Genomic DNA, 27,124 nt, shown 5'->3' with positions numbered 1-27,124 from the left:
AGAAGATCCTTTGCTGGGATAGATTTCCTTTCATTTCTCTGTCGCCTTCAGACAAACAGGCTTTACAGGTTTTTGAAGCTGTACAAAACCCTGCAAAGCCCATTTACCAGAAGCAATAAGAATTTATACATCACAAAGAGTGATCCCTCTCTCAAACCAAGTTAAACTTTCTGGAGAGGAAAAAAGAAATGTATTATCTTTCTCCAGTCAAAGTGATGGGGGAAACTTTCCTGTCTTAATTTATTTACATTGGGCTGATGTTAAAGGCAAAGGAACAGAGCCAATAAAAAGTTGCCAGCCCACTAATAAAAAGGGGGAGGGAGTGGTGTATTATTCTGGGAAAGTAATGCTTTTACCCTAGTTAACCTTCCTTTCATCTACCAAAAAGTTAGTCCCACTCTCTTAAATGACGCTTACTCTCAGGTAAGTGTGTATATGAGTGCAGCTTTGCAATCTATAATCAGACTTTGTTCTTTGATTTTTATCATAAGTAATGCATGTTGTGTTAGGGCTATATGAGAGATTGCAGTTACTTTTCAGCCTCCCAGCTGTCTATGAAGTTTGTTTCTTTTCAAATGTCAGGTTTGGTGGAGATTGTTTTTTTTAAGTAGCTCTTTTTTGGTTATTCAACCAGCCCATGTGCTAAGGCCAAACCGACGTCACTTGTCATCAGGAAAACCGAAAGGTGGCTGTGGAAAGACTAGAGGAGGCCGGCCCTCCATTTCCTGTGAATGAACTGGGAGGTGAACTCTGCTGGTCAGACAGGTTATATTGGGGGAGTGGACACTTGACACAGTTTCAAAGCAGCCAAGAGATGCAAGAATCTTGTCAGGCGGAGGGCTTTTGATGAGTTAAGACTTGTGCGTATTTACAAGTTGCACAATACTGTGCTACAATTCCTCAATTTCCCCCCCCCCCCCTTCTTTCTGTGAATCGGAACGAGGAATTTGAAGTGTTTTATTCTGGCCTATTCAGAAAACTGGATGGAAGAAACTGCGTTGCAAGCTCAATGTGGCGGCTATTATTGGTAAGCGTTCGTGTTTTTACATTTGGAGAGTCCTGCAACAGTGTACTTTCTGCCTGGAAGAACAAAACAGGATGGCTCCCTTGATCATGGAAAAATCAGGATGTTATTTATGCCTGAACTTTTAAGTGTGAATGTTAAACCTCGCTAACTCTCGTATTCACGTGTGTATACGTTAGTGCACATGTTATTACATGCAGTCTGTTGCAGGCCGGAAATCCTGTAGTACTTCTGAAACTCGCTCTGGGCGTCTTTGGCTCTTTTGCTTTTGTCTAGTTATTTTGGATCTCTCTGAGTATAATTTGACGTTCTTCATGTTTGGGAGGACGATATTTTGGAGGGTGGAATTTGGCCTTTAGTTTCATTTTTAACTTTTGCGCTCCGTCCAACCCTAACTTGCACGAAGTTTAAATGGCAGTTTCCAAAGCTACAGGAGCAGCTTGTCTGGACTAGCAAAAGAGCTTGGAGCTGACGTGCAGAGTTGGGCAAAGTCCCATTTAAGCAAACAGCTACTGTAACTGCTTCAACATCAGCTCCTGCCGCTGAGGATAAGTGCATAAACACCACCTTTGAGTTAAACAAGCCGATGAAAATAGCTCTTATTAATGAAAAGCGAAGAGGGTGTTGGTGGGCAGGGAAGCAGTTGCCCTGTTTATTATCAGTGCCAGAAAAACAAAGTGAATTTATGTCCCCCACTTTTTATTCATTTAGTGGGTGGGTGTTTTTGTTTTTTAAATGGATTCTGTGTAAGTTATCACGAAAATTTATAACCACGCATGCTTGGGTGGCGTCTTTGCATAACTCTGTTCCCAGCAAATATTTTATACCGAGCTGAAGCAAATGTAAAAATTGGGTAATCAAGTGCTGAAATAATTGAAAGCGACGACGGCTTTAGTTCTTTTCCTTTTGGTCCCGGTGCTTCTCATTCATCACGTGTGCGCACGGGCATTCTTGCATCGGTAGAGATGGGTTTCATTTTAAGGTCACCCTTCAATTTCTGGAGAATATAATTTAAAGCTATTTATAGAGCTTTGCGACGGCCTCTAATAACTAATAGGGAGGGAGGGGGGGAAAGGAAAGGCCTTCCTCTCCATAACTGAGAAAGAAATGTGTAACAGCTGTTTCTGCTTTAACTTGATTAAAGGCACTGAAAAAAAGTGTAAACATAAGAATGACTCCGGACAAAGGAGCAGGAGTGAGCCTAGTATCTGTTTTATTGTAAAACTCTTTGCAGGCGTAACTCCAGCTCATCAGGAGCCCAGGATTTTCTGTGTTTAAAGTTTACTTTGCTGTTTATCTTGAGTGGGGTCAGTGTTGTAGTGAATAATTTATAGGCAGCCTGAATGAGCTCATTAGTCACCTTTTCAGGGTTTAAATGAGTTTGGTGGTTGTCATTACATGGGCCTTCTGTTCAGCCGCACGGCAAAATGACAGCTTGGCAGTTGGCGCGCTTGTAGGAACCTCGGCTGCCTCTTTTCAGAGCCGGCTTGTCTTTTGTGTTCTATTCAAGCCCCCCATTCTCTTGCTCAGCGCTGGTCCAGTAACTCTCAGCCTTCGAATGTTTCTTCAGCAAAGAGGTGGGGGGCGCTGGGGCTTGTACGGTGGGGGTGTCCTCTTTTACAGAGGACAGTCCTCTATTTGCTCGAGCGAGGATGGGCAGACAATAGATCGGCGGTCCTTTTGGACTTCCACGCCCAATGTTTCCAACCAATAACCATGCTGCCTGGGGCTTCTGGGTGTTGGAAGTCCAAAACATCTGGAGATCTACCTTCTGCCCACTGCTGTGCTAGAGGACCATCCTCTATTTGAAGGTGCCCCCTACTTGAAGGGTTGGATCCAGGGTCAGCCTTCCACAATAGGAAAAGCTCTGCTTGCAGAAGGTCCTTCTGCTTAATTTTGGGGGGATCTTCCCTCTCCCACGTAACACAGCACACCCGATTCAGCAGGACTCCCTGACTCTCTGTGTAGCATTTTCAAGGGCCTGGAGGGTTGCCATGGGAAAGAAGGGGTGGCAAAATGTGCTTCCAATTGCTCACTCTTACATCTGGATCCAACCCAACGAACCATAGGAATGGAGTGCTGTGACCTTGAAGTTGCCCATCAACTGTTAGCACTTGCATAGTGGATGGAGGAAGCATACTAGTTACTTGACCCCAACCTTCTGCACCGTGTTGACTTGTACTGTATTTCTGTTTATATTATATTTGCGTCTAAACATATCAATTAACATATGCACATTTTGTGCAAATCTGTGTCCTCATTTGCCCTCTGTTTTTTAGTGATGTATTTCCTCTTTTTTGGCGATACATCAGTGGCCACCCTATGCTTGCATTGCATGTGTTTTGAGACCTCTTTCAGTGTTTCTCTACATTAAGGGAAAAAACCCTGTAACCTTACCAGTTTCTTCTTCTGGAGTCTCTCCACGTTTCGGACGGGCTCCTTTAGATAGTGATTTTGAATTAAAAACTTCCCCTCCCTGCAGTGCTATTACATTCAATGAAATAACGCCATCTATAGTGCTCTGCTGGCATTACACACTGGGGACATCCCATGATAATTTTAAATGCAGCATTATCTCCGAGTTTTTTAAAAGTGAAATTACTGGGGGAAAGAGTGGGAGATGTCATGGAGGTTGATGATGTTGTATAAAGGACCTGCAAACTTCCGTTGAGTGGCCAGTCATGACTGTGCAATAAAGCACTGGTGTAAAGAAGCTTAGTCTCCTTCTGGGTTACCCTTCATTTTCTTTTATCCAGTAGTTCTAGAAAAAAACGAGCCAAGGAAACGAGCTAATTTGATTCTCCAAGAGAGCGTTCCTTATGTAGCCAAAACAACTGTCCAGACATGAGGGAGATATCAGTACACGTGGGGAAACCCTAAGCTTTACAGAAGTAATATCTTTAGGACAGAGATAGACAATCTTTTGGGGGGCCACAGGCACATTTGGCAATTTGTGGCACTGTCCTGGACATCACCACAAAATGGCTGCCTTGGAAGGCATGGTAAAGGACAAGTAACCTGTCCAAAAGAGTAGACAACAGACGTGGGATCTGAGCTCCAACATACTAAGCAACTCCTTTCAACCCACAGTTTTCAGCACCAACAGAAACCAATTTCACAGCAATCCCAGCTACTGAGAGAAAATGTATCAATTTAAAAAAGGGGGGGGGAGGGACAGGGCACCAAGGAAGGGGCACATTGATGTCTGTGTGCCTACCTCTGCTTTCGGAAATAAATCCTAAGGGGATAACCACCACCACCCAAAAAAAACAGCCCAATGAGGACTAAGCATCCTCAGTGGGCATGAAAAGCTGTCCGACTGTTGGCAGGGTCAGAAAACTGGGGCAGAGGGATGACCTGGAGAATCCTGGGAAAGGGCATGGTTGGCTGGAACCCTGAACAGGAGCATGCCACCCTACAACATTTTGTTTCAGGTCTCATTGACTGAAAACCTGCTGTTCTGTTCTCAGAAAAATAAGTGTGGAAGTAGCTGAGAAGAGGCAACCTGGCTCTATGGTAGACAGGTTATTTTACTAGCTCTGCTGTTGTGCTTTTAAGCAGCTGCCTGACATGCAGAAATTCAGCAGGAAAAGGTTTTTCCTTTCACAGAGAGGAAGGAATATGAATAAAAGTGTCTTGCTAAATTTCCTATGCTGCTATGAAAGATGCAGGAATGAAAGCAAGAAAACGTTGGCAATCCCAAATCTTAGGTGACTGTTTAATCTATGTCAGGGTTAGGGAACCTGTGGCCTTCCAGATGTTGGACTACAATTCCCATCATTCCCAACCATTGGTCATGCTGACTGGGTCTAATGGGAGTTGGAGTCCAGCAATATCTGGAGGGCCACAGGTTCCTCACCTTTAATCTATGCAGTACATTGGAGTGCCAGAATCTCCAACTTTTCTGTTGTATTGGATTTAAAAATGAACACAAGAATTTGCAGAAAATTCTTCCCCCATCCCTGACCATTGAAAATATGAATATAACAGTCATATACTTGTTTGGATATTCATTTATTTAGTTATTATTACATCTATATTACACCTCTTTTTTCCTGGTGGCTCACATGGTCTCTTTCTTCTCCATTTGGAGCTCAGTGAGGTCCAAAGCCACCTATTGAGCTGCATGACTGAGTGGGAACTAGAACCCGGAACTCCCAAGTCCCAGTCCAACATTATAACCACTACACCACACTGGATCTCCAGGTTTGGATAGGAAGAGTGCCCATTCTTAAGAAAAATTAGGTTAGGGAGTAAGTGAGAAAGAAAGACATGGTAGTGGCACAGCGATGGAAAAAAGCACCAGCCCAGCGACAGCAGTTGCACACCTGCGGAGTTTCTTTTGGGCTTTAGCAAGCACCTCTAGAGGCATGATCTATCTTCTGCCCACCTCTGTTCTGGGAGGTAAATAATAGGACAGCGAACTTAAGTTGGAAGCCGAATTATGTCCTTATTTAACCAAGACTCATGGGCAAAATAAACCCTAAATAGGTTCTCTGTTTTCTCATATACGACATTGAGATGAAGTGAGGAAGGTCACGCTAGGGGATGGGATGTTGAACACACAACTTGGCTTCTTTATTTCCATGACATTTGTATCAACTTTCACTCCAATCCCCCAGGAATACTGAACAGATTCCTTCTTTTGTTCTAGAGTGCTCTGGAGTCCTGTACTTAACTGTACCAAGACTGCATTTGCATTTTCTTTATATGTCTTATAGCAGCCTTCCCCACTTAGGGAAACTAGATATGTGAGACTGCAAATCCCATCAGCTCCAGGCAGCATGGCCAATGGTCAGGGATCAAGGAGATTGTAGTCCAAACACAGCTCAAGGGGGCCATGTTGAGGATGGCTGCTCTAGAACTGAAGGACACAATCTTATACACACTTACCTGAGAGAAAGCCTTACTGAACATAGTGGGACTTAAGCCACACTAAATAAATTTTCTTAATCTGAGCAAAAAGTATTATCTGTAGCAATTTAACCTATACTAATGGGACCTCTGTGAATAATTTATTTTGTAGAGAGAATACCCTAAGAAAGGCATGCGTTCTGATAGGCGTATGATCCCCTGTGAACAGTGATTATGATTATATGATGCTGTCCTGTATGATGCTTTCTCATCAAGCTAGTTCCTAAAATCTTTAGCACCAGTATGTAAAGGTTTAGGATGCAGTTTGGCTACGTCAGCCAACTTTGTCAATTGAGATGACCTATAAGAAGATGAAAACACAATGTGGCACATCTGACTGATCTGTCTTTATTGCAGCTCAGGTGACTTTGTCTGGGAACTCACACTGGATCGATCAGATTTGATGATTGTACCTTCTGATTTCTTAGGTCGCCTTCATTCCTTGCAAGGAAAGCATTCGTTTATTAGATTATGACGGGCCGGTTTTGGAGGGCTCTTATTTCAGCATTGCAGTGAAATATACCATTGTAAAGAATAGAGTGCTATATATTTTAATTTTACTTTTGCACAAAACAAGGCCAAATTCTGATGTTTTGATGGAAATCCAATATTAGATTTGACTGAAAACAAAATAAGGATTTCAAGACCTGGCAGTTTGCCTACTAATGATCTTAACATTTCTAACCAATTTATCAATTTGTTTTGAGGGCCTAACAATGATTTAGCTGGGCACATTATTTACTCTCTCAGTTTTTGGATGTAGTTTGTGTGAGCTTCTTCACATATGCTTCCTTATTCCATCCGAACAATAGGAATCCAACCAAACAAGAGGCTTGCAGCAACTAGAAATACTAAGGGTTGTATCCAGCAGATTCCAACCTGCAATCCCATCACCAAGCAGATTTGAGCAGCCGTGGAGGTGCAGGGTGGGGGGTGGGGAAAGATGAAGGGGAAGTGCCTTTGCACAAGAAGAAGTCCGCTGGCACAATAGCAGATGGAACCCTAACAACTTTAATGTAGTATTGCTTTGCAGACTTGAGTTCACGCCAACAGACCCCTAAGAGGAAAGAAAATTACACCAAAAGAAATTTAGGCAGCAATCCTATACACCAGGGGTCCCCAACCTTCTTGGAGCCATGGGCACATTTGGGAATTTGAGAAACTGTTGTGGGGGCCATCACAAAATGACCCCCACTGTGGATGTGGCTAGTCCCATAATGGCTGCCATGGGGGCCTGGCTAGTCAAAGTGAGCTAAAAGTGGGGATAGGTGGGGAGAAATTAGGGTGACGATATGGAAGGGAGGACAGGGCTCCTGTATCTAACAGTTGTATAGAAAAGGGAATTTCAGCAGGTGTCATTTGTATGCATGCAGCCCCTGTTGAAATTCTCTCTTCATCCCAACAGTTAAAGCTGCAGGAGCCCTGCCCTCTTTTGTATCTGGTCTTCAGCTATTGGGCAGTATAGAAATGCAATAAATAAATAAATAAATAAATAAATAAATAAATAAATAAATAGGAAATTTCAATGGGCTGCATGCATACAAATGACACCTGCTGAAATTCCCTTTTCTGTACAACAAGATACAAGTGCCCTGTTCTCCTTTCCATATGGTCACCCTAACCAGAACTGAATGGAACCCATATTCCTCCTACACAAGAAATCCATTCCTGTTTACTCCCACCCCAAGATTTCTTCATTTTGGCAGTATAATTGGCGGGAGGGGGGTAGATACAAGAGCACTGTCCTCCTTTCCATATATTCACCCTTGGAGAAATAGCAAGGCTAGAGGCTGGGAGGCAGGGGGAAATAGCAAGGCAAAGGGGTAGAGTAGAGAGAAAGAGCAAAGACAGAAGTAGAAATGGGTAGAAAGAAGACTGCTGTAACATTTTCCAAGTTTTTTCTTAAAACATTTGTTTTGAAAGGGGCAGGGAGGGGAGAGCTTTGTGGGTTGTGTTGGAGGTCCCCATGGGCACCATGGCATCCCTAGTACACTTACCTAGGAGTAAGCCCCATTGAACTCAGGGCTTACTCCTAGGGTTAGGGAGTCAAGATACTTCTTGATACTGAACATTTGTGAAAGTTTCATCTTATTTGTTTATTGGTTTACCCGAATGAAATAATATCCCTCCAGCAGGATGTTGTCCCAGATCTTTTTTTAAAAAATGAAACAGCAAAAACTTGTTCATAATCACATTCTTGGCAAAATCTGCATACAGGGAAATGTTGTGTTTTGACAATAAATCTGTGTGATTTGTCTGTTTTTTTGCCCTCTCTGTCCTGCAACTATTTGTGTGTATTTCCCCTATAATTCATGAGCAAATATATTCTTGATTAGGTCTGTAATGTTTGCTGACAGTGTGCCAGAAGTATATAATTTTAGGGCAAAGTATACAGCTTTTCATTATAAGTGGGAAGGCACATGTAACTAGAATAACAGCATCCATCCAAGTAAGTTATGATAAGGAGACTGTTATACAAAACACTTCAGAGTATCTTTTATTGCATGAAAATCATATTTTCAAAAATGTACAAACCCCAGACATATAATTTACTCCCTCTGATTGTTGTTAACCTTGTGTGTACTTGTTAAGGATTTGCTGTGATGCTCATTTTCTCAATAAATTCATGTCTCCGTAGATCTTCGCTTTCCGCAGCTTCAGTGCAAATGAGAACTTGAATGGCCCTTAACAGAAAGCAATAGGGTGACAGTAGAACTTTGATTATATACTGATCTATCAGGAAAGCAATCCAAATACAAGCTTTTTGTCAATAAATTGGTCTGCATCTAGTTAATATGAGTCAGAGGAAGACTGTGAAAGATACCGAGACTTCAGCCCTATTCAGGTATTATAATTCTCTTTCCATGACGTAAACACAGAAGAGGGAGAGTGCTAACCCTTCTCCCCATTGTTGTTGTATTTGTGGCCCTATACATACAGAGGGGGACTTTCTGAAAGGAAAAGCCTCCTGCATCTGTGTCTACATGCCCTATTTACCCCGTCATGGTGCTGCGATGTTTATATGATCCAGCCGTCAACTCGCAGCCATGACGGGCTTCCCCACTGCCCAAAGTGTGGTTTTTGAAAGTGTTGATTTACCACAACTTTTCCCTTTGCCCCAAGGTCACCATGTTGTTTCTTTGTGTGTCACTGGTGGCCTTGGTTCTGGTTATGAGTGGGCGTAGCTCTGGATGGATCGGATGAGGGTGGTAACGCAGAATAATCGGGCAGGTTCTCATGTCCCATTGAAGTTCAGGGACAAAGCAGGAATGCCTGCCTTTTTCTGGCTTAAGTTCAACATTGACAGGGGGCTGGCTTGACAAACCGAATGGCCAGATAGCCTATACCCCGTCCTGCGGTCTGATTGCTTCTGCTGCACAGCAGCAAAGCTGCAGGGTTTTGAGGGGATGAGTCACCCCACGCACTGTTCAGAACACTAGAAAACCAGCATTCTGAATCATATGGAGAACCTCCACAGATACAGGAGACTTTCCTTTTCAGAAAGTCCCGCTCTGTGAGTTCAGGTCAATGAATATTCTGTCATCATGACAGAAGGGGCGGGGTTAGCATGCAGTCTGTCCACACGTGTTTACACAGAATCAGAACATGTGAACAGCGTTTTGGAGAGGTGAGAATGGGCTTGATAACTATTTTAGGATGCTAGCTGTCTCCTTAGAGATCTGAAATGGGGGACTTTGGCTGTCTGTTGAAGTGTTTGGTTGGTGCCTCCAGCCATGCTCAACCTGTATATTTGTAAACAAACACAATGAGTACACATTGTCAATATAAGTCTCCAGTGACCTCCTTCCAACGTGAACCAACTGGGGTAAGCGCTACACCCTTGGAACTTGTCACCACTTGGGAGGACGTGGGTTGAGCATAACAGTATGCTTTCATACCACTAGCCTCATTACTCAGAGAAGCACAGGTGCTCTACAGGTGGGTTGTCTCTACCTTCCCACATTGCTTGGTTGGTTTATTAAGATGCAGTAAGCTCCTGTTGGGGGCAACATTCTCCTCCTCCGGTGAAGTCTTTGGGGGTGTGAAAAGATACCCTTCCTGCTGTGGTGTATGTCCTTTGGACAATGCATGTGATTCCCTTTCTGCCTGTTTGTTGTAAGCAGTTTTCACTTCTTTCTAGGATTCTTGCCAAACAGCAAGAAATTGAATGGACTGCTCATAATACACTGCAGAAATATTGCTGCTGCTAGCTTCTTTTGTGGCGAGGGTAGCAGTGGCATAGTGTATGTCTTTATAAGTTATCAAGTGGTAAATATCTTGCTGTGGAAGAGCCAACCTTCCTTCTGGTGGTGGCTGGCAAGGTTAGCAGTGCTGGGAAAGAGAGAGAGAGAGAGAGAGAGAGAGAGAGAGAGAGAGGAGCTAGATGTCCATTCCAGCGTTGAAGAGGGGAAACAGATCTTCATTTCTGGATTTTAAGGGAATTTTGTCAATTTTCCCTCTGCCAGGAAATAAGGATCTACACTTAAAAAACATCCAATTCATTATAATGGTCCTGTTGAGATGTGCATGGATGGTGGGTAGGAAACCCTGGAGGGGTGAGGGGTAATGGAACCATGACAAGCAGGCCCATCACACCAACAGAAACCACGCTGTGCCCTGTGGTTCTACTACTAACCCACCCACCGTGGTTTGAGTTTTTACATCTGTGCTGTTTAAGTGTATATCCCGCCATTCGCCATGTGCTCCATTCGAAAAATAGGGGGTGGGGGGAATTTCTGCAGACCATAGAAAATGTCTGCGGCAGCAGGATCATCGCCGGAAGTAGTGGTTGCTCTTGCCAGCAGAACCTATGATCGCTGCCATTTTTTCTTGCTTTTTGCGGAGTTGAAAACAACAACAACAGGGTTCTTTCACATGACACAGGAACCACTGTGAATGCCTGCTAACCACATTGCAGAAGATGGTTAGTGGGCATGGTTAGTCTGCCATCGTGGGGCAGGGTTTCTACTGCCACATGACATGGAAATCCACCGTGGATGATCCACAGTGGGTTAGCGTGGCGTCTGAATAGGCCCAATGTCTTTCTCCCATGAATCCTGGGAATGGAAGTTTGTTGAGGTGATGAGATGTCTTCTCCCTCACCCACAAATATCCGTGATGGTCCCTCCTACCCCAGTGAACATTTCCATGGTGCCAGAAGTGCAGCCATGGGAGAAGATAACTGGATTCCAACAGCAAGATCAAAAACATAGTATTAATTGCAGACTTATTTTACAGAATCAGAGTTTGCCTGGAAAAAGCCAATGCTCCTCCTCCTATATTTTCTGTATTTTTCTTTCCTCCCGTTGAGCCATTTCAGGAAACCTGGAGTTAGGAAGGAAAGGGTGTAAGGGCTAATGCGCCTTTTGTACTGCACTGTTCTGAAATGCAATTGTATATTCTAGCTAATGTAAGTTTTGCAATCAAGTTATCCTGCATATTCTGCCCTGTATTAACAGCAAGTGACACAAATAGCACGAGGGAGGCACAAATGCACTTTTAAGTGTCTTGTGTGAAAGCTCCCTTAGGCTAGAGACTACATCGGTGAGTGAGCTAGTGGGGTAAATTGTCTGTATGTGTAAAGATGTTGAGTGAAGATGGAATCTCTTTTAGAATGCATCTTTATACATTGTATGCATGTGAAATGTAGAATGTTTGATCTCTGAGCTGGACAGAGAGCACTGGGAACAAGTTGGATATTTGGAGGTTAATTGCTTTATCCAATCAAGCCCCTGGAGCCAGGTGTGTCTTGATTTAATCAACACTTGCAACATTGAAGGTTGCAATCCTATACACACTTATGTGGGCATAGTGAGACTTAACTTCCAAATAAACATGCATAGGATTGTCCTTTAAGAATGAAAACATGTATCAGAATGATCTTAAGTGTCATCCTCTATCACTTGTATGATCTTTTAATTTAGATTCCATTGATCTCATTTTAAAATAAAATGTTAGTCTTGCCTTTAATGTCAAGTAGCACAGAATGGATTCCTGGATATGCTTTTTTTAAAAACATTGAAACAGCCCTGAAGACCTCCTTTTTTGCCACTGAAAATAGTGGTGGTTAAATCGACCTACATGTGTTTTGTGTGCGAATGGTTTTTTGTTTTTTTTGAGACACTTGACTTTTGACATCAGTGGCAAATAGAGGGAGAAGGTCTCCTCTCTTGTTGATTCACCTACTTATCTCTCTCTAAAAGAACTCTCAGAGCTCTTTGAGTGTATGCACTTCTGTGGGTGGGGTTAGCATTTGGTAACTTGGGTTGTGTTTTAAAAACAACAAAATGGCCATGAGATAAGGGTTGTTTGACTTAATAATTCAAGGTCCGCTTTAGCTTTAGATAAACAGGCGTGCTTGCAGGGCAAGCAGGGATAAAAGAACAATGGTATTTTGCTTTACAAGGGCCATTGTTTTAATTATTAATTCCTGTTGCTGGTAGGATACAGGATTAACTAGGTGTTGGCTTGGGTAGTACAGGAATTTGTTATACAATATCCAGGGTGCACTGCAGCTGTTGTTCTGGACCTATAGTTTCCAGGGAGAAGATTATAGAACTTCTTCTTCTTCTTCTTCTTCTTCTTCTTCTTCTTCTTCTTCTTCTTCTTCTTCTTCTTATTATTATTATTATTATTATTATTATTTTATTATTATTTATTTATATAGCACCATCAATGTACATGTGCTGTACAGAGTAAAACAATAAAATAGCAAAACCCTGCCGCATAGGCTTACATTCTAATAAAATCATAATAAAACAATAAGAAGGGGAAGAGAATGCACCAAACAGGCACAGGGTAGAGTAAAACTAACAGTATAAAAGTCAGAACAAAATCAAGTTTTAAAAGCTTTAGAAAAAAGAAAAGTTTTTAGCTGAGCTTTAAAAGCTGCGATTGAACTTGTAGTTCTCAAATGTTCTGGAAGAGCGTTCCAGGCGTAAGGGGCACTTGTTGTAGTTTATAGGATCCTGCCTATAGCATTAAGATGAAGAGCATAGGATATTTTATTCCCCTTGCAGGCCTACCAAACTCAGGAGTTGATGCCCTGGTCTCTGATCCAAAAGGGATTCCAAAGGGAAGGAGGCTGCTTCTTGATTATTATGACTAAATGCATTGTTATCCAAGTGCTCCTGTAAGATGTTTATGCTAGGAGAGTTTTAGATACCAACAATTGGTTTTAGCAAGTGGGGATACCAGAGCTCAGTGGTAGAGCATGTGCTTCGCATGCAGAAGGTCCCAGGTTCAGTCTCCAGCTTCTCCAGGTAGGGCTGGAAAAAATCCTGCCTGAAACCCTGGAGGGAGCCGCTGCCAGTCAGTGTCGACAATACTGGGTTAGATGATCTGAATCAGTTTAAGGCAGCTTTCTATGTTCCATCTTCTAACAAATCATGCTCTGCCAGTTTGTCTAATCTCCTTTTGATGCCATCCAAATTGGTGGCTGTATGATCTAGCTAGGTGTGTGTTCCTTTTTTTTCCCTTGCATTATACACAAAGTTTAAGCTTGAGTGCTAAATCCAATCTTACATGAGCGGATGTCGGCTTGCAGCTCCCCATGTACTCCCCCAGAGCTGCTCCTGAGGATCCCCAATGCTCTAGGGCAGATTTGAGGGGCATGTGAGGAGCTGCAGAAGGAAGGGGAAATCTCTCAGCAGTGTCCATTCTGCTCATGAAAGGACAACATTGGATAGAATTCTAACTCTCCCATTAAAATAAATGGGGCCTTAGACTACCTAAACTCAGGCATATTTTCTCAGAAGTTAGTCCTATTATGTTCAATGCTACTTACTCCCAGACTAGTGAGTGTGGGATTACATCCCAAAGTACTTGGCATTGGTTGGACCCTTCCATTCTAAACAAATTCATTCCATTCCTAATCAAAGTTTGCAGAAACATATTTTGTATTCAGCTAAGAGGCCTAGATGTGAATAAGAGGCCTGCCTACTAGTTTCTCAGGGTAAGGGATGCCTGGTAGATCCTACCCAAACATAGGGCTGAATGCCATTGCCTCTTCACTTCATCAGCTTGTGAAGAAGAAATGCTAAGAGGTATAATTGGCTTAGGGAATACCTGTGAGAGATGAGCTTTTCTACCACAATTTTGGTAGAATTTGACACAATGAAATGGAGAATCATTTGTCCTGATAGCTTTATTTTCTGTAAATTTATTTTCTGTAAATTTATTTTCCATAAATTTATTTATGGAAATAAATTCTAGGGGTAGCTTAAGTCATTCATTTCAGCATCATTAATGAATCCAAGAATGAGGAAACAGCTTCCTGTTTTGTACTGATGTATGAAGGAGGAGGAGAAAAGTTTGCCCAATCCTATGCATGTTTAGACAGAAATAAATCCTATAAATCCTACAACTCCTGGTATCCCCAGCCAGCCATGATAACCAAGGAATGCTGAGAGTTGTAGGACTTTTTTCTGTTAAGCAGCCACAAAATGACAGATTTTAGGGTACCTATTAAAGGCAGCAAATTGTCAATAATGTAGTCTATTCTACTTGTTACTACCATAGTGGGCATCACTTGAATTGTCTGCTTCAGGCATCAAAATATATTGGGCCATCTCTGCTCAGATAGAAGAGGATTTTTGATAGTTACTTCAGATCTTATTATCTCCCATACATTCACAGAGATTACAGTTACAATTCTGTGTATAACTTACTTGGGAGTAAGGCCTGTTGACCTACTTCAGAGAGTAAACACACTCAGATTGGGGCTGCAGAACTGTGCATTTTGTTAACATTTCAGTAGTGTTGTGGTGTGTCCTTTCTTTCCCCCCTTGGTATGTGGATTTGGGAAACTTCAGCATGTATCAGCTTCCTGATCCATTTACCGTGTGGCAAAAAATGTACTTTCACTGCCTTTTTATAGCCTGTAAAATACATGCTTTTTCCAACATGGAAATTAATCTTTGAGTTGGAAAAAATAATAAGATGTGAAGTAGCCTGAAGGATCACTGTGGTTTCTGCTGCATTGTTTAGCTGCTCTTTAGAAGTGGGAGACTTGGGGTGGGGGAAGAGAAAAATAAGGCTTTAATCCCACACTCATTTACCTGGGAGTAAGTCTAACTGAACTCTATGCGGCTTACTTCTGTATAGAACTGTACTGAAAATAAATGAATAAAACCCCTTAGGATTAATTATTTTCAGTGAGCTTGGCACAGAAATGTTACAGACTGGACTGGTTGTGTTTCATGGCCATTTGACCCCTTATTCACATTCTCCTATATATCTGTCAACTGATGATAACCATGTACCATAGAAGTGGTACATTGCACTGTTACTTCTGCCATAGTAACAGTGCAATTCCATGCAGGTTTATTTAGAAGCTAGTTTGCACTGTGTTCAGTAGGGCTTCCTCCCAGGTAAATGTTCATCGGATTGCAGCCTCAATCTGTTAGTCTGCAACGTTACCAGGGAGTGAGCCCCATTGAGCTCAATGGGACTTCTGAGTAGATGTATGCATAGGATTGCTCTGTTAAAGGCACAATCCTATGCATGTTGAGACAGACAAATGTCCTACAACTCCCAGCATGCTCCAGCCAGGCTGGGGCATGCTGGGAGTTGTAGGATATTTGTCTGTCTAAACATGCATAGGATTGCACCCTGAATCTTTTAACGGCCCCCAATCTCTCTCTCTGTCTTTTAATAAGTAGCCTTTCAACCGACCAGACTCGATCTTCTTCTTTAGCTGTTGAAATACACTAACTGCCCAATGCTTTTCATCCGGAGTGGGCGAAACAAACACGCGCGCACACTACAAGTGACTTTCAGGCTCATCCACATACCACGTAGGCTGTCTGGGAGGGGAAGAGAGAAAGAGGGACAAGCCAGTCAGAAGCCCCGAAGGAGGTGGGTATGTGCAACATTTAGGACTCTCCAAGTGGTGGAAGAACAGGAGAGAGGGAGGGAAAGGCATAAAGAGGCGGCGGTAGCAGCACCACGGCCGCCTATGAATTTCCTGTGAGTGATCACAGGCCTCAGTCGGGCCGGGGGCATCCAAGCAAGATTGGCTCGGGCGGCCGCTGCCGGGAACTGCGCGCAAGCTCCCGCCTCCCTTTCGGGCTGGTCGCGCAATCAGGATCGCGGCGCAATCAAGGCGAGGGACCCTTCCTCCGCCTCTCTTTCTCTACCCCACTCTCCTCCTCCTCCTCCTCTCCCGCCAGCTCCCCTGGCCCAGCCCTCTCCTTCCCGCGGTGGCGGCTAGTCTCGGCTGGCCCTGCCCACGTTTCTTTCTCCTCCTCCTCCTCTCCCCCCACCCCCAGCCGTGGTCATGTGTTGCCTTTTTTCTGTTGTTTGCAGTGGAAACAATTTCGCGTTCTTCTGCTAGCTCCGACCCAAACCGCTACTCCAATCCGAAGGAGTCCAGACGGTGGGAGGAAAAAGGGGGGACGGGTGGGGGGTGGGAGACGAAGCAAGAGGTGTGGGGAGAGGGTTGCATCGGGGAGGGGAGGGGGTCCCATGCCCTCCTCGTCTTTACTCATCGGCTCCGGGATCCCCTTTTCTCTTTCCCCTGCTCCTAACCTTCGGCCACATTGTTGGCTCCAGGCGAGGGGAGCAAGCGATGCCTCGTTCCATCGGATGAAAAGTTTGCATAATGATTACGGGCAAGACCGCCGTGAAAATCTAGAGCTCTCTCAAGCCAGGTAAGTTTTGGCGTTTTTTTTTTTAAAAAAAAATTTCAGGGGGAGGGGTGGTGCTTTTTGTGTCTGCCCCCCCCCCTGTCCCTCCCCTTGTGGATTTTTGTCTTTTAAAATTGTGGTTGCCTTGTTGGAAAGATTGCGTAAGATTCTCTGCATTGGAATCGGAAAGAAGAAGGAGGGGGAAAGAAAACAGACAAGATAAGGTGGATCAGCGCAAAGACAGTATCAATTCGGTCGCGGGGTGGGGTGCGAGTAAAAACAACGTCCTGATCGTCTTGAAAATAGACACAAATAAAGCTATCTGTCCCCCTCCCCCCCCAAACGGGTTGTCAGGTGAAGCGAAGAAGGAAGCGAATCGAGCTAAGAGTTGCAGCCACGACTCGAATGTGTAATGTTGTTGTTGCTGTTGTAGTTGCCCGATTTGCTAAGACTCCTAGCTGAAGGAGTTGGCATTGTGTTTTAAAGTTAGGCTGGGGTTAATATACACATATACATAGATACATTATGTATTGTGCCTTGTCGAGGAATGCTCCAGCCTTCAAAGCATTTTGTCCAACATCTATTGATTGCCGTGAAAGCGGTTTCTCCCTCGTTATTACTAGACTCTTTGGAGAGGGGATGGGAGAGTTAAAACACCAAAAGAAAAGAAAAAAACTTTAGTTATTTCCTAATATAACAGCTAGTCTCCATAACAGTAAAACGTTTTAAATTTTTTTTTAAAAAAAAATATCATGGTGGCGATCATGACAATAGTTATAAGAGGAAAAAAAGCCCTTTTGGTTTCTGAGACATACTGGCTTGCTTTTGTTGTTGATGCATTTATTATTTCTTGATCTACCAGAAGAAAGGCTAGTGCAAGGTTTTATGACATCTGACTAGCATTGAAGGTATGTTTGCTGCAAATGGCACTGTATAGGCATAAGTGCAGTTTTTCCAGTCTCCTAGCAACGCCATTGATTGATTCGAATCCTGGCCAATTGGCGCGCTCCTTCTCCCCTTCAAATGTTTTTGACAAGTACGGTAAGGGAGTGTAGCGAAGTGCTGCAAGAAAATTGTCCCTGGCCGGCCCGCTCTTTTTTTCGCTTCAAAATGATGGCCCTCTAATGATGATGATGATGAGATATGCATCTGTTTGAGCCTTGTTTGTGCAGCCTTCCCCAATGCAGCATCCTCCAGATGTGTTGGACTACAGTTCCCACCATCTCCAGCCAGTAGCCATGTTGGCTGAGGATTATTATAGTTGTAGTACGACCCATCTTGAGGGCATCTGGTTGGAGAAGAACATAGAACAATTATTCTAAGAATCATTAATAAATAGTGATTGGCTTCATCCTCTCCCTTTCTTCGCACCCTCCCCCTTTCCTGTGTGCTTCTGCCATGTCAGCTTTACAACTGGAAATGCAAGAGATTGTGCCTCTCCTGCAGCAAGGAAGTTTGTTTTTTACACTTAAACTCATAAGCAGCTACAGACATATCTGACGAAGCTACTTAATTGGCAGCCAATTACAAAATATTTGCTTAACTGCAGCACCTCATGTGACTTCACTAAGTATGAAGCGCAGGAAAGAAATTTCTTTTGAGCTGGAGCCTGATCATGTTGTGTTTCTAAAACCTCCTTTGGTTAATTTGTTGGGAACTTTCCATGTCTTCTTGTGACATGAGGCTCTTGAATTTCTAGGTCCTGGTGAAGGTGCAAAAAGTTCTGTCAGATTTTGAATCTCTTCTAGAAATTGTTATCCTTGTGCACATAAAGAGGCACACACCTTCTTGCATCATTTATTCCTTGCAACATTTATGTTTTGAATGGTTTTACTATAATCTTAAAATCAAAGCATAAAGCAACCTGAATAAAGCAAGGTTGTTGATGTTGAAACATCCATGTTATAATGTACATTACACACACATACACACACACACACACTCAAAGCTATATGTACTGTTTCCCAGTAGCTTATTCTTGTTTTTAAAATATCTGTGGAATCTACAAAACACTTTACAGTGTGATCCTGAAATTAGTCCCTTTGAGTTTAGTGGCATTTACTTCTATTAAGTGTGTTTCAGATTGCTGCCCTAAAAACACATGCTTAAAGCTATTGATAACACCAAAGATAATGGTTTAGAGGATTGCATTTTAATTAACTTTGGTTAATGTTGGACACAAAACAGTTAAGCTTGATCTTTGGCAGTTGCAGGCAGAGAGTCGCTCCAGTATACATCAGTTCACCATAAACTCTTAAAAAGAAGTCACTAGTTTTTGCATGAAAATTGATGGTATGATATAGCCCTTTGGGAGAATGCTGGCAAGTAAGCAAATTAAACTGAAAGAGAGCAGCATGTCGTCATAGCAACAGAGCAATTAAATTATGTTGTCAGCCATGATATAATTTTCCTATTTAAAAGCTTGCTCGTGGGACATAAGTTCTGTTTGTACTGAACTCACTTGGCTACAGTGCTACAGAAGGCTCAAGAGAACAAATGATGTTTTAGGGATACACAGAAGTGTGGTATCCTTTAGGAAACACTCCTTTATGCACATCTCTCCCTTCCCCCAATACTTGTATGCTTCAGTTCATTAATAGTGAAACACTTTCTGCAGTAACTTCTATTTACATTGTATTTATGAAATAGAGTTTAAACATTAGTATGGAGTGTTTAAAGCCATTCTGAGCAGCAGGAATATAGCAGTGTTTTCCTGGAATTCCAAAGCCATTTTTTAAAATGAGAAGAAGAAAAAGGAGGAGGAGGAAGTGGGTACAGGATTGTAGTCTGTTGTTGTTGTTATTGTTGTGCTGCCTCCAGTATCCGAGACAGTAAACCTGTGTGCACTAGTTGCTGGGGAACATGGGTGGGAGGGTGCTGTTGTGCCATGTCCTGCTTTGTTGGTCCAAGGTCAACAGCTGATTGGCCCCTGTGTGAACATAGTGCTGGACTAGATGGACCCTTGGTCTGATCCAGCAGGGCTCTTCTTATGTTCTTATATTGGGAAAAGGACTGGAACTTCTGAATTTCAAATATTAAACAGGTTTTTTAAAAAAGAACCTTAGTTATAATTTTGTTCTCATTTGGAGAACTTGGCTTTACAGAGTTTTCAATACATTTTTTCATACTTAGTACTGATGTGAAATAACTGTATTATATCCATCCCCACAAGATTTTTTATATTTTCCTCCGCTTTAATGCCCATTTTAACCTTTATCTCAGAGTAGTCTTTTCTTCCACGGCTTCCTGCTCTTTAATGACCTCTTACGTAATTACAACTTCTTGTTGTTATAGGTATCTTCTTGATAGCATCAAGTCCTTTACAAAGTTTTGGGTTCAGTGGTCTGTGCTTTTAAAAAACCGGTAATGCAGTATTTTTAAATTAGAGGTTCCGCTAAACATTCCCCTCTCCTACTGGTACAAGTTTGCTTTGTGTTTTTAAAAAAGTAAGTTCCACTTCTTATATGCTTTGTCTTTTAAAGTACAAAGCCTTCCCCTTCCCTTGAAGTATGTTTGGTGAATTTTATAAAAAAAAGTATACCATGCTTCCTGTTAACCCTTTATGTGATGTAATTAGCATGATGTATTTCAATTAGTAGTAAAACTATAATAGACAAAAGGGTAGGCAAACTTTCAAGTTACACAGACCTTGCAATTGTACAAAAGTTTACCTGGTCTTAAATGGCTAAAAAAATAGTAGCTAGATAAATACTGACATGTTTCTTAGAGCGCTATCTTAAACATGTCTACTCAGAAGTAAGAACCATTGAGTTCAGTGGGACATAATCCCAGGTAAGTGGGTATAGGATTACTCCTTAGACTATAAATGGATATAGCATAAGGGCAAAATCCTATGCATATTTAGACAGCAATAAACCCTACAACTCTCAGCATTCCCTGGCTGGGGAATGCTGGGAGTTGTAGGACTTACTGCTGTCTAAACATGCATCAGATTGTGCCTTAATATAATCAAATTATTTATTTTAGGCCTTTTGAAGGAGGAGAATGAACTGTTGCTGAAGGGAGAAAAATAGCCTTAAGTGACTTGTTAATCCTGAGAGCAGAATTCAGGCTTAATATTCATTGGGGGGTTTGGTGTCTTTTGATTTAAGCAGCAATGACAACAACAACAACAACATTTATTTTGAAATATTTAAAATGTAATACAGCCTTGTCTATTTTTGCATATCCTTCTCTGGGCCTAATATAGCTACAACAGCCTCTTCGGATTGGAGTATGATGTCACTCTTCATGCTTTCTTTTAAGTCACGCTGATCACATTCATTGCTCACCCTCATTTCAGTTAAACTTGTATCACTGGTGTGGAATTTTGTGTGTGTGTCTCCCCCTCCCCCTCACTCCAAACTTTGTGTTTGGATTCTTAGTTCTTGACTCTGAGCCCAAAGCTGCATAACGTCTCTGCAGTTTCTTTTGGAGGCACAAAGTTGGTAGCCGTAGAGAGCGAACACTTGGTTGTAAATGTGGCTGGTGTCTGTGTGTAAACATGGAGTTTTGCCTGCCTGCACATTCAGCCAGAGCTGGAGAGGCTATAATTATAATGTGGCTGTGTTCGTACTGGAAATGAAACAGCTGAACTTAATCTGAAGCAACTGGTCTTAAGCTCTCCATTTTTTTTGCTTATTACAAGCAGTAGGAATGACAGGACAGTGATATTTACAGTCCTCCAAACCTATGCATGCTTGCTCAGAAGTAAGCCCCACTGATTTCCTTAGAGCTTGCTCTCCAAATAAGCTTATAAAGGATTGCAGCCTTAAGAACATCTAGAACATACCTTTCTTTGCCATTGTATAGACAATGATTGAAAGCCCATTCTTTTCCTAGCCTTTGAATTTTCTTCCTTAACAAGCCTAGATGAATGTTTATGTGATTCTTTCTTTCTTTTTTTAATGTAGATTTCATCAAAGTCCAAACTGCATACTTGGGAATAGCTGTCAGTGTTGTGATGCTCTCTTTGCCTTTACCCTCTAACGCTTCTTTAAAAAATTTGGATTTATTTTACCAGGAACCTCATTCTAAATGGGTCCAGTTATGCCTCCCAGTAAGAAGCCAGAGGGCTCGGGAATTAGTGTTTCCAGTGGACTGAGCCAGTGTTACCGGGATAGCGACTTATCAAAGGCGCTTCACGACGATGAGGACTTAGACTTTTCTTTGCCTGCCCTCCGATTGGAAAAAGGTCCCATGGAGGATGAAGAGCTCACCAACTTGAACTGGTTACATGAGAGCAAAAACTTGCTGAAAAGCTTTGGGGATTCGGTCTTAAGAAGTGTTAGCCCGGTGCAGGATCTTGACGATGACACCCCTCCGTCTCCTGCTCATGCAGACATGCCCTATGATGCCAAGCAGAACCCCAACTGCAAACCACCGTACTCCTTTAGCTGCCTCATATTTATGGCCATTGAGGACTCTCCAAGCAAACGCCTGCCTGTAAAGGATATATACAACTGGATTTTGGAACACTTCCCTTATTTTGCAAATGCCCCCACTGGATGGAAAAACTCTGTGAGGCATAATCTGTCGTTGAATAAGTGTTTTAAGAAGGTGGACAAAGACAGAAGTCAGGTGAGACTGCCATAATGCTACTCTTCCTGTCTGTATAACCCATTTAATCTCCTAATCTTCATACTTTCTTTTTTCTTTTTTAGTTTAAAATGGAACAAGCAGCCCTGTGTCTGCTCTCCCCATTTTAGTTCATTACGTTCAGAAAGCCCTCAAATGGTTTGCTATCTGATGGTTCATTTTTGACAGCATTGAAATCTTTGTCTAGACAGTTGCAAGACAGTGCTGTGTGTTTTAAAATTCCAAGTTGTGTGCCTGTGAATAATGTTGCAAACTCATTTTGTGGTTACTGTGCTTTTCCTAGATATATACGAGATGCATGTAATTGCATAGAGTGGGTTGTACACCGTACTTCACTTAGGGTGCAATCCTATGCATATTTAGACAGAAAAAAAGGACAACTCCCAGCATTCCCTATCTAAATATGCATAGGGTTGCATATTTAGTCACTTCTATGCACATTTTTGTTTTCTTTGTAAGACAGGTCAGGTATTGGAGAAACATGGAGGCAGATCTTGGGAAATACTTCCACGTCTTTATTTCTAGCATCACAGTTATAGGAAATTGAATGAGTTGTGTGTGTGCAGTTTTGTGTTTGTTGCTGTATGTTTTTCATACAGTTTTTAGGGGTCTCCCATGCAAGGATTTCATTAGGTCCACACCTCCTTAAGTTCAGCTGAGCTTCCAGATCATGCACTTGGGCCTGTGTGTCTGTGAGTTTTCCCATCCCTCTGTGATGGTATCTGGGGGGGGAAAGTGCTGACTTTGGGAAGAAGGCTTTTGCTTCTGTGCATTGTGGCATGTGGTTGAGTTGGGATGAGGTGAACATCTAGTTACTAGTATCAATAGAAGACAAGGGGGCTTAAGCATGGTGGTCAAAAGCATGGTTTAGATGACAAAGGTGCTCAAGCATGGTTTACATCCAGGTTCAAATGTGGTCTCCCATCCAGGCATTGCTTATCATTTAGATGCCCTTAGCTTTACATAAAAAGCTGTCGTCTACCAGGTCTGACCATCTGAGCATCTAGCCCAGTCTTGTCCACTTTGGCTAGCAGCAGCTGACCAGGTTCTCGCCCATCCCCTGCTTGCTCCCTGGTCCTTTGATCTGGAGGTGACACAGATTGTAAGTGAGATCTCCAGCATGCAAAGTATGCACTTGACCACTAGGCTGTTGTCCTTTCCCATAGGTTTAGCATGTTACCCCACACCTTCCTTTGGAGAGCTTTTATGACCACCTTGTGGCTCCTTCTGAGACCATTAAAGTTACACAGCTGCAAAACGAACATTTCTGTTGCATGGATCTCTTGCTGGTATAATTTGAAAGGTGGGGGTAGTGGGAAGAAATTGCTTGCAGAATGTTAGTATCTTCCACGGCTGTGTTTAGAAATATGCCCCAACTGCAAAGGCAATCTATATTTGACATCTGCAATTGGTGTTTCATTTCTATCAAATCTTTTGAATTTTCAGAAACTGTTGTGTAAGCGCAATAGGTGGCAGGTAAGAGTATTTGCCAACGGACTGTATTTGTAACTGAAATACTCAAGAATGTTTGAAAAATAAATAATGTCCGTCTTAAAAAAAATAAAGCCTTGTCTTTATTATTTGACTAAATGTGCACTTTCCCTTCCTGTTTCTCCAAAATGCTAGAAACTGAAAATGGCTTTGTGGGGCCTTTGGTATCCCCTTGCATAAAAGAGAGAAGCAGATAACATGGTGTCAACTACCTTTGAAAGCCTGAAGTTATCATTGCAGGCTGCAAGCATGTATTCCCTCCCATTGGGCACCTTGGCTTATGTGTGAGTGGCAGGAGGAAAGGGAGCTATGCAGGTACAATGCAACTACTCCAGGCATTCTACCTCCCACTTTCTCTCTCTCTCTCTCTCTCTCTCTCTCTCTCTCTCTCTCTCTCTCTCAATTTTAGGTATGACCTAGAGACCTTCAGCTATTGGTCAGTACAGAAATGTAAAAAAATGAAATGAAAATCCAGGTTTCTACAGTATTGCATGTCAATACTGCAAGGTGGAAGAATTTATACCTAAGAATGATGGTGTGTGGTCTTTCATCTTGAATTAAAAGACTGAGAGGCAGCCCAGAACACCTTGAACATTAATGGTACATTCTTGTTCTGGGAGGACAGAAGGAAGTTAAACTCTGCAGTAATTTTATGCTGCAGTAGTCTCTTTCCCTCACTTCTCTGTCCCCCTCCTTCCGTTGGCACCATGCGACCAGACAGTCATCCACTTGCTCCATTAGCAAGCTTCAGTATCTCCTCTAGCTGTTTGTAGTTCTCCTATTGAGAGTAGCCGTGGAAGTTCTTGAGGCTGTGACACCAGGTTTCAGGGGTCGAGTAGGATGGTTTCATTTTTTTAAAAAAAAAATCAAGGTGATTCGGGCACAATTTAAATTGTCAAGAAAAGAAAAGGCAGCTACTTTTAAATTAAGTTTCCTATTTGTACCTTTGATGTTTCCTTTTAGAAGTGAATTCAAGTTGTTTGCTATAGCCTTTTTAAAATGTTGATTTACAACTAAATGGAGCCCCTAGAGAAGGGTACACTTTATTATCTCTTAATATAACACTTTACCTATTCTGGAAAATGGCACTTGATTGCTTATTTAATAGATAAGTGGGTCTCGTGTCAAGCCGCAGAGGGATATTGATTAGAAGTTAACCTCTCTATCCCCATACCCCAAAGGGCACAATCCATCCTTCTAGAGCACTAAAGAGCCCATTTCTCCCCTCATTTTGGGTGAGGATGCTGGGTGAAGCTGGACTCTACTATCCTCTATTTATATATTTCATTTATATCCCACAGTTTTTGATCCTTAAGGAACCCAAAGTAGCATACATGAAATGCCCAGCTATTGGGCCTATAGAATAGCCCAACTATTCGGCTATTGGGCAGTATAGAAATGCAATAAATAAATACATAATCCCCTTCTCCATTTTATCCTTGCAACAGCAACCCTGTGAAATAGGTTGGGCTGGGAGTCTGTGACTGGCACAAAGTCACCCAGTGAGCTTTCATGGCAGAATAGGGACTAGAACCCGGATCTCCCGATTCCCAGTCCACACTGGCTTTTCCCAAACTGCAGCGCTCCCCAACCTGGTACCTTCCTTTTGGACTTCAACTCCCATCTGCCCCAGCCAGTGATCAGGAATGTTGGGTGTTGTAATTCACAACATCAGATTGTTAGTAATCTATATATTCCTGGTGTGAAAATAGAGCCAGTTGCAGAGCTCCGCTGATGTGTGAACATAATGTGAGAGCTGAGAATTGTTCCACGTGGCCTCAGTGTGATACAGGCGGGTATCCCCTGGAGCTGGGATTAGATCCCAATGCATGGCTTGACTTGGCAGTTCTTTCTCCATAATTCAGAAACATAGAGCAAATGATCTGTTGTGCTATATTTGTTATGCATAGACTCAAAAGGCGGATACTTTATCCAAAGTTTATTCTTCCTTCTGTATTTGAGACTGCTCCTTGAATTTGGTGTTAAAAGATGAGTATAGGCTTTGCTTTTAATGTGATTGTATTGCTTTTTCAGGCAGCTTTTTTAAACTAACTATTCTAAAAGAAAGAATACTTGATTTTAAAAAAAAACCACTGATTTAAATTTTTTCTAAATAAAGTCTTTTTAAAAAATCTGGTATTGTCTGAGAGTAGTGTACTATTGAGAAGTCTGATATAGAGCAGTGTGCTATACTTGAATCATTATGTTACGGAGCTAGGCAAGTCTATGTGCTAATCTTGTGTGAATGTATTGCTTTTTGATGAACACATTTTTGTTAGTACTTCTTGAAACCGAAAGAAAGAAAGAAAAAGATATGCTTGGTCAAGAATTTTGTGAAACTCCAAAGTCTGTATATTCCTACTACATCCTGCATTGGCCAAGTAGAGAATGGCATGTTGATCTTCCTTTCGCTTCCTGTATTTTAAGTTGTCCACACTTGCTAAAAATAGCAGGTGGAGTTGTTTATGTTGAGTAGCAGTGGTGTTCACTGTATGCTCTTGATACTCCTTCCTTGATACTGAGGAGTACGTAGCAGAGAAACAGCAGATGCTACATAGCACTGTGTCTGACTAGAGGTTTTATCTATATTTCATCTTTCACAGTGGTAGATTTTCTTATCCAACAATTTTTCTTCTTCTTAACACACACATGTAGAATTTTTTCCACTATTACAACATATTTATTTTTGGCATGGTAAAAATCCGTTGGAACTAGGCATTTTACCTCAAGAATCTAGCACTAAAGCATTTTTTGTGACTGCAAAGTGTCTGTCCGTCCCCATTCCTGTGATTCACTTAATTCAAAACTTGAAGTATACCCTAAGACGCACACAACATAAATGAGTTCCAAAATGTCTGATGCTTTTCCCCTCTGGCAGTTAGGGCCTACTCTCTTATCCAAGATGTCCGAAAGAGAAAATACTTCTCCAGGGCTATATAACACTCAAGCTCTTTCCAGTATCTGAACTGTTTTGTTTTGGATTCTTTCTGCCTTCCTTTTTCTGCTTTGTCTACATTATTCTTTCAGCGGTTCAAATCTAATCTCTTTCACTTGAAATGTGTTTTTTTGTGACCACTCTGTATCAAGCCTTTATTGTGCACTTGGGCTTATTTTCCATTCCACAGTGGAAGCAAACTGAACGCACAACAAACTTTAAATGGAAAGCGAATGCTCACTTAAGATAGACCTGCTTTATAAGTTGTCTATGTAATTTTAAGTTCCCGTATATGTATTCCTTTTGGGGGCTGTAAAACATTTGGGATACTACAAGGCTGAATTTAGACTAAGGAGGAACTTTTTTTTTTAAAAAAAAAAGAATTCCAGAAAAAAGCCTGGATCATAACTTTGGGAGAGTCCCAGGCATACGTTGAAACCATGTCACTACCTGGTAGAGCAAAGTTTGAGTATCTGCTCCACCCTCCATCTTAAGACTGTACCCAATTACAGACTCTTTGGCTTTAACATCGGC

At 42.1% G+C, this 27,124-nt stretch overlaps 1 protein-coding gene across 4 annotated transcripts in view; it reads left to right on the top strand.

Moving 5' to 3' along the window:
* Positions 1-989: 989 nt before the first annotated feature.
* Positions 990-27,124, top strand: part of FOXN3 (forkhead box N3) — a 197,540-nt gene continuing 171,405 nt past the window's right edge. For 3 of the 4 annotated variants that reach the window (XM_063117951.1, XM_063117950.1, XM_063117948.1), the window contains exons 1-2: positions 16,395-16,590; positions 21,590-22,146. In XM_063117951.1, the coding sequence (XP_062974021.1) occupies positions 21,604-22,146 (543 nt within the window). In that variant the 5' untranslated portion in view covers positions 16,395-16,590; positions 21,590-21,603. Of the gene's footprint in view, positions 1,028-16,394; positions 16,591-21,589; positions 22,147-27,124 lie in introns of those variants that run through there. The other variant, XM_063117949.1, reaches the window with a different exon arrangement.

Source organism: Elgaria multicarinata, chromosome 2 (assembly GCF_023053635.1).
Source record: "Elgaria multicarinata webbii isolate HBS135686 ecotype San Diego chromosome 2, rElgMul1.1.pri, whole genome shotgun sequence".
In the NCBI taxonomy this organism is placed as follows: domain Eukaryota; kingdom Metazoa; phylum Chordata; class Lepidosauria; order Squamata; family Anguidae; genus Elgaria; species Elgaria multicarinata.
This window is presented reverse-complemented; position numbering and strand designations above follow the sequence as displayed.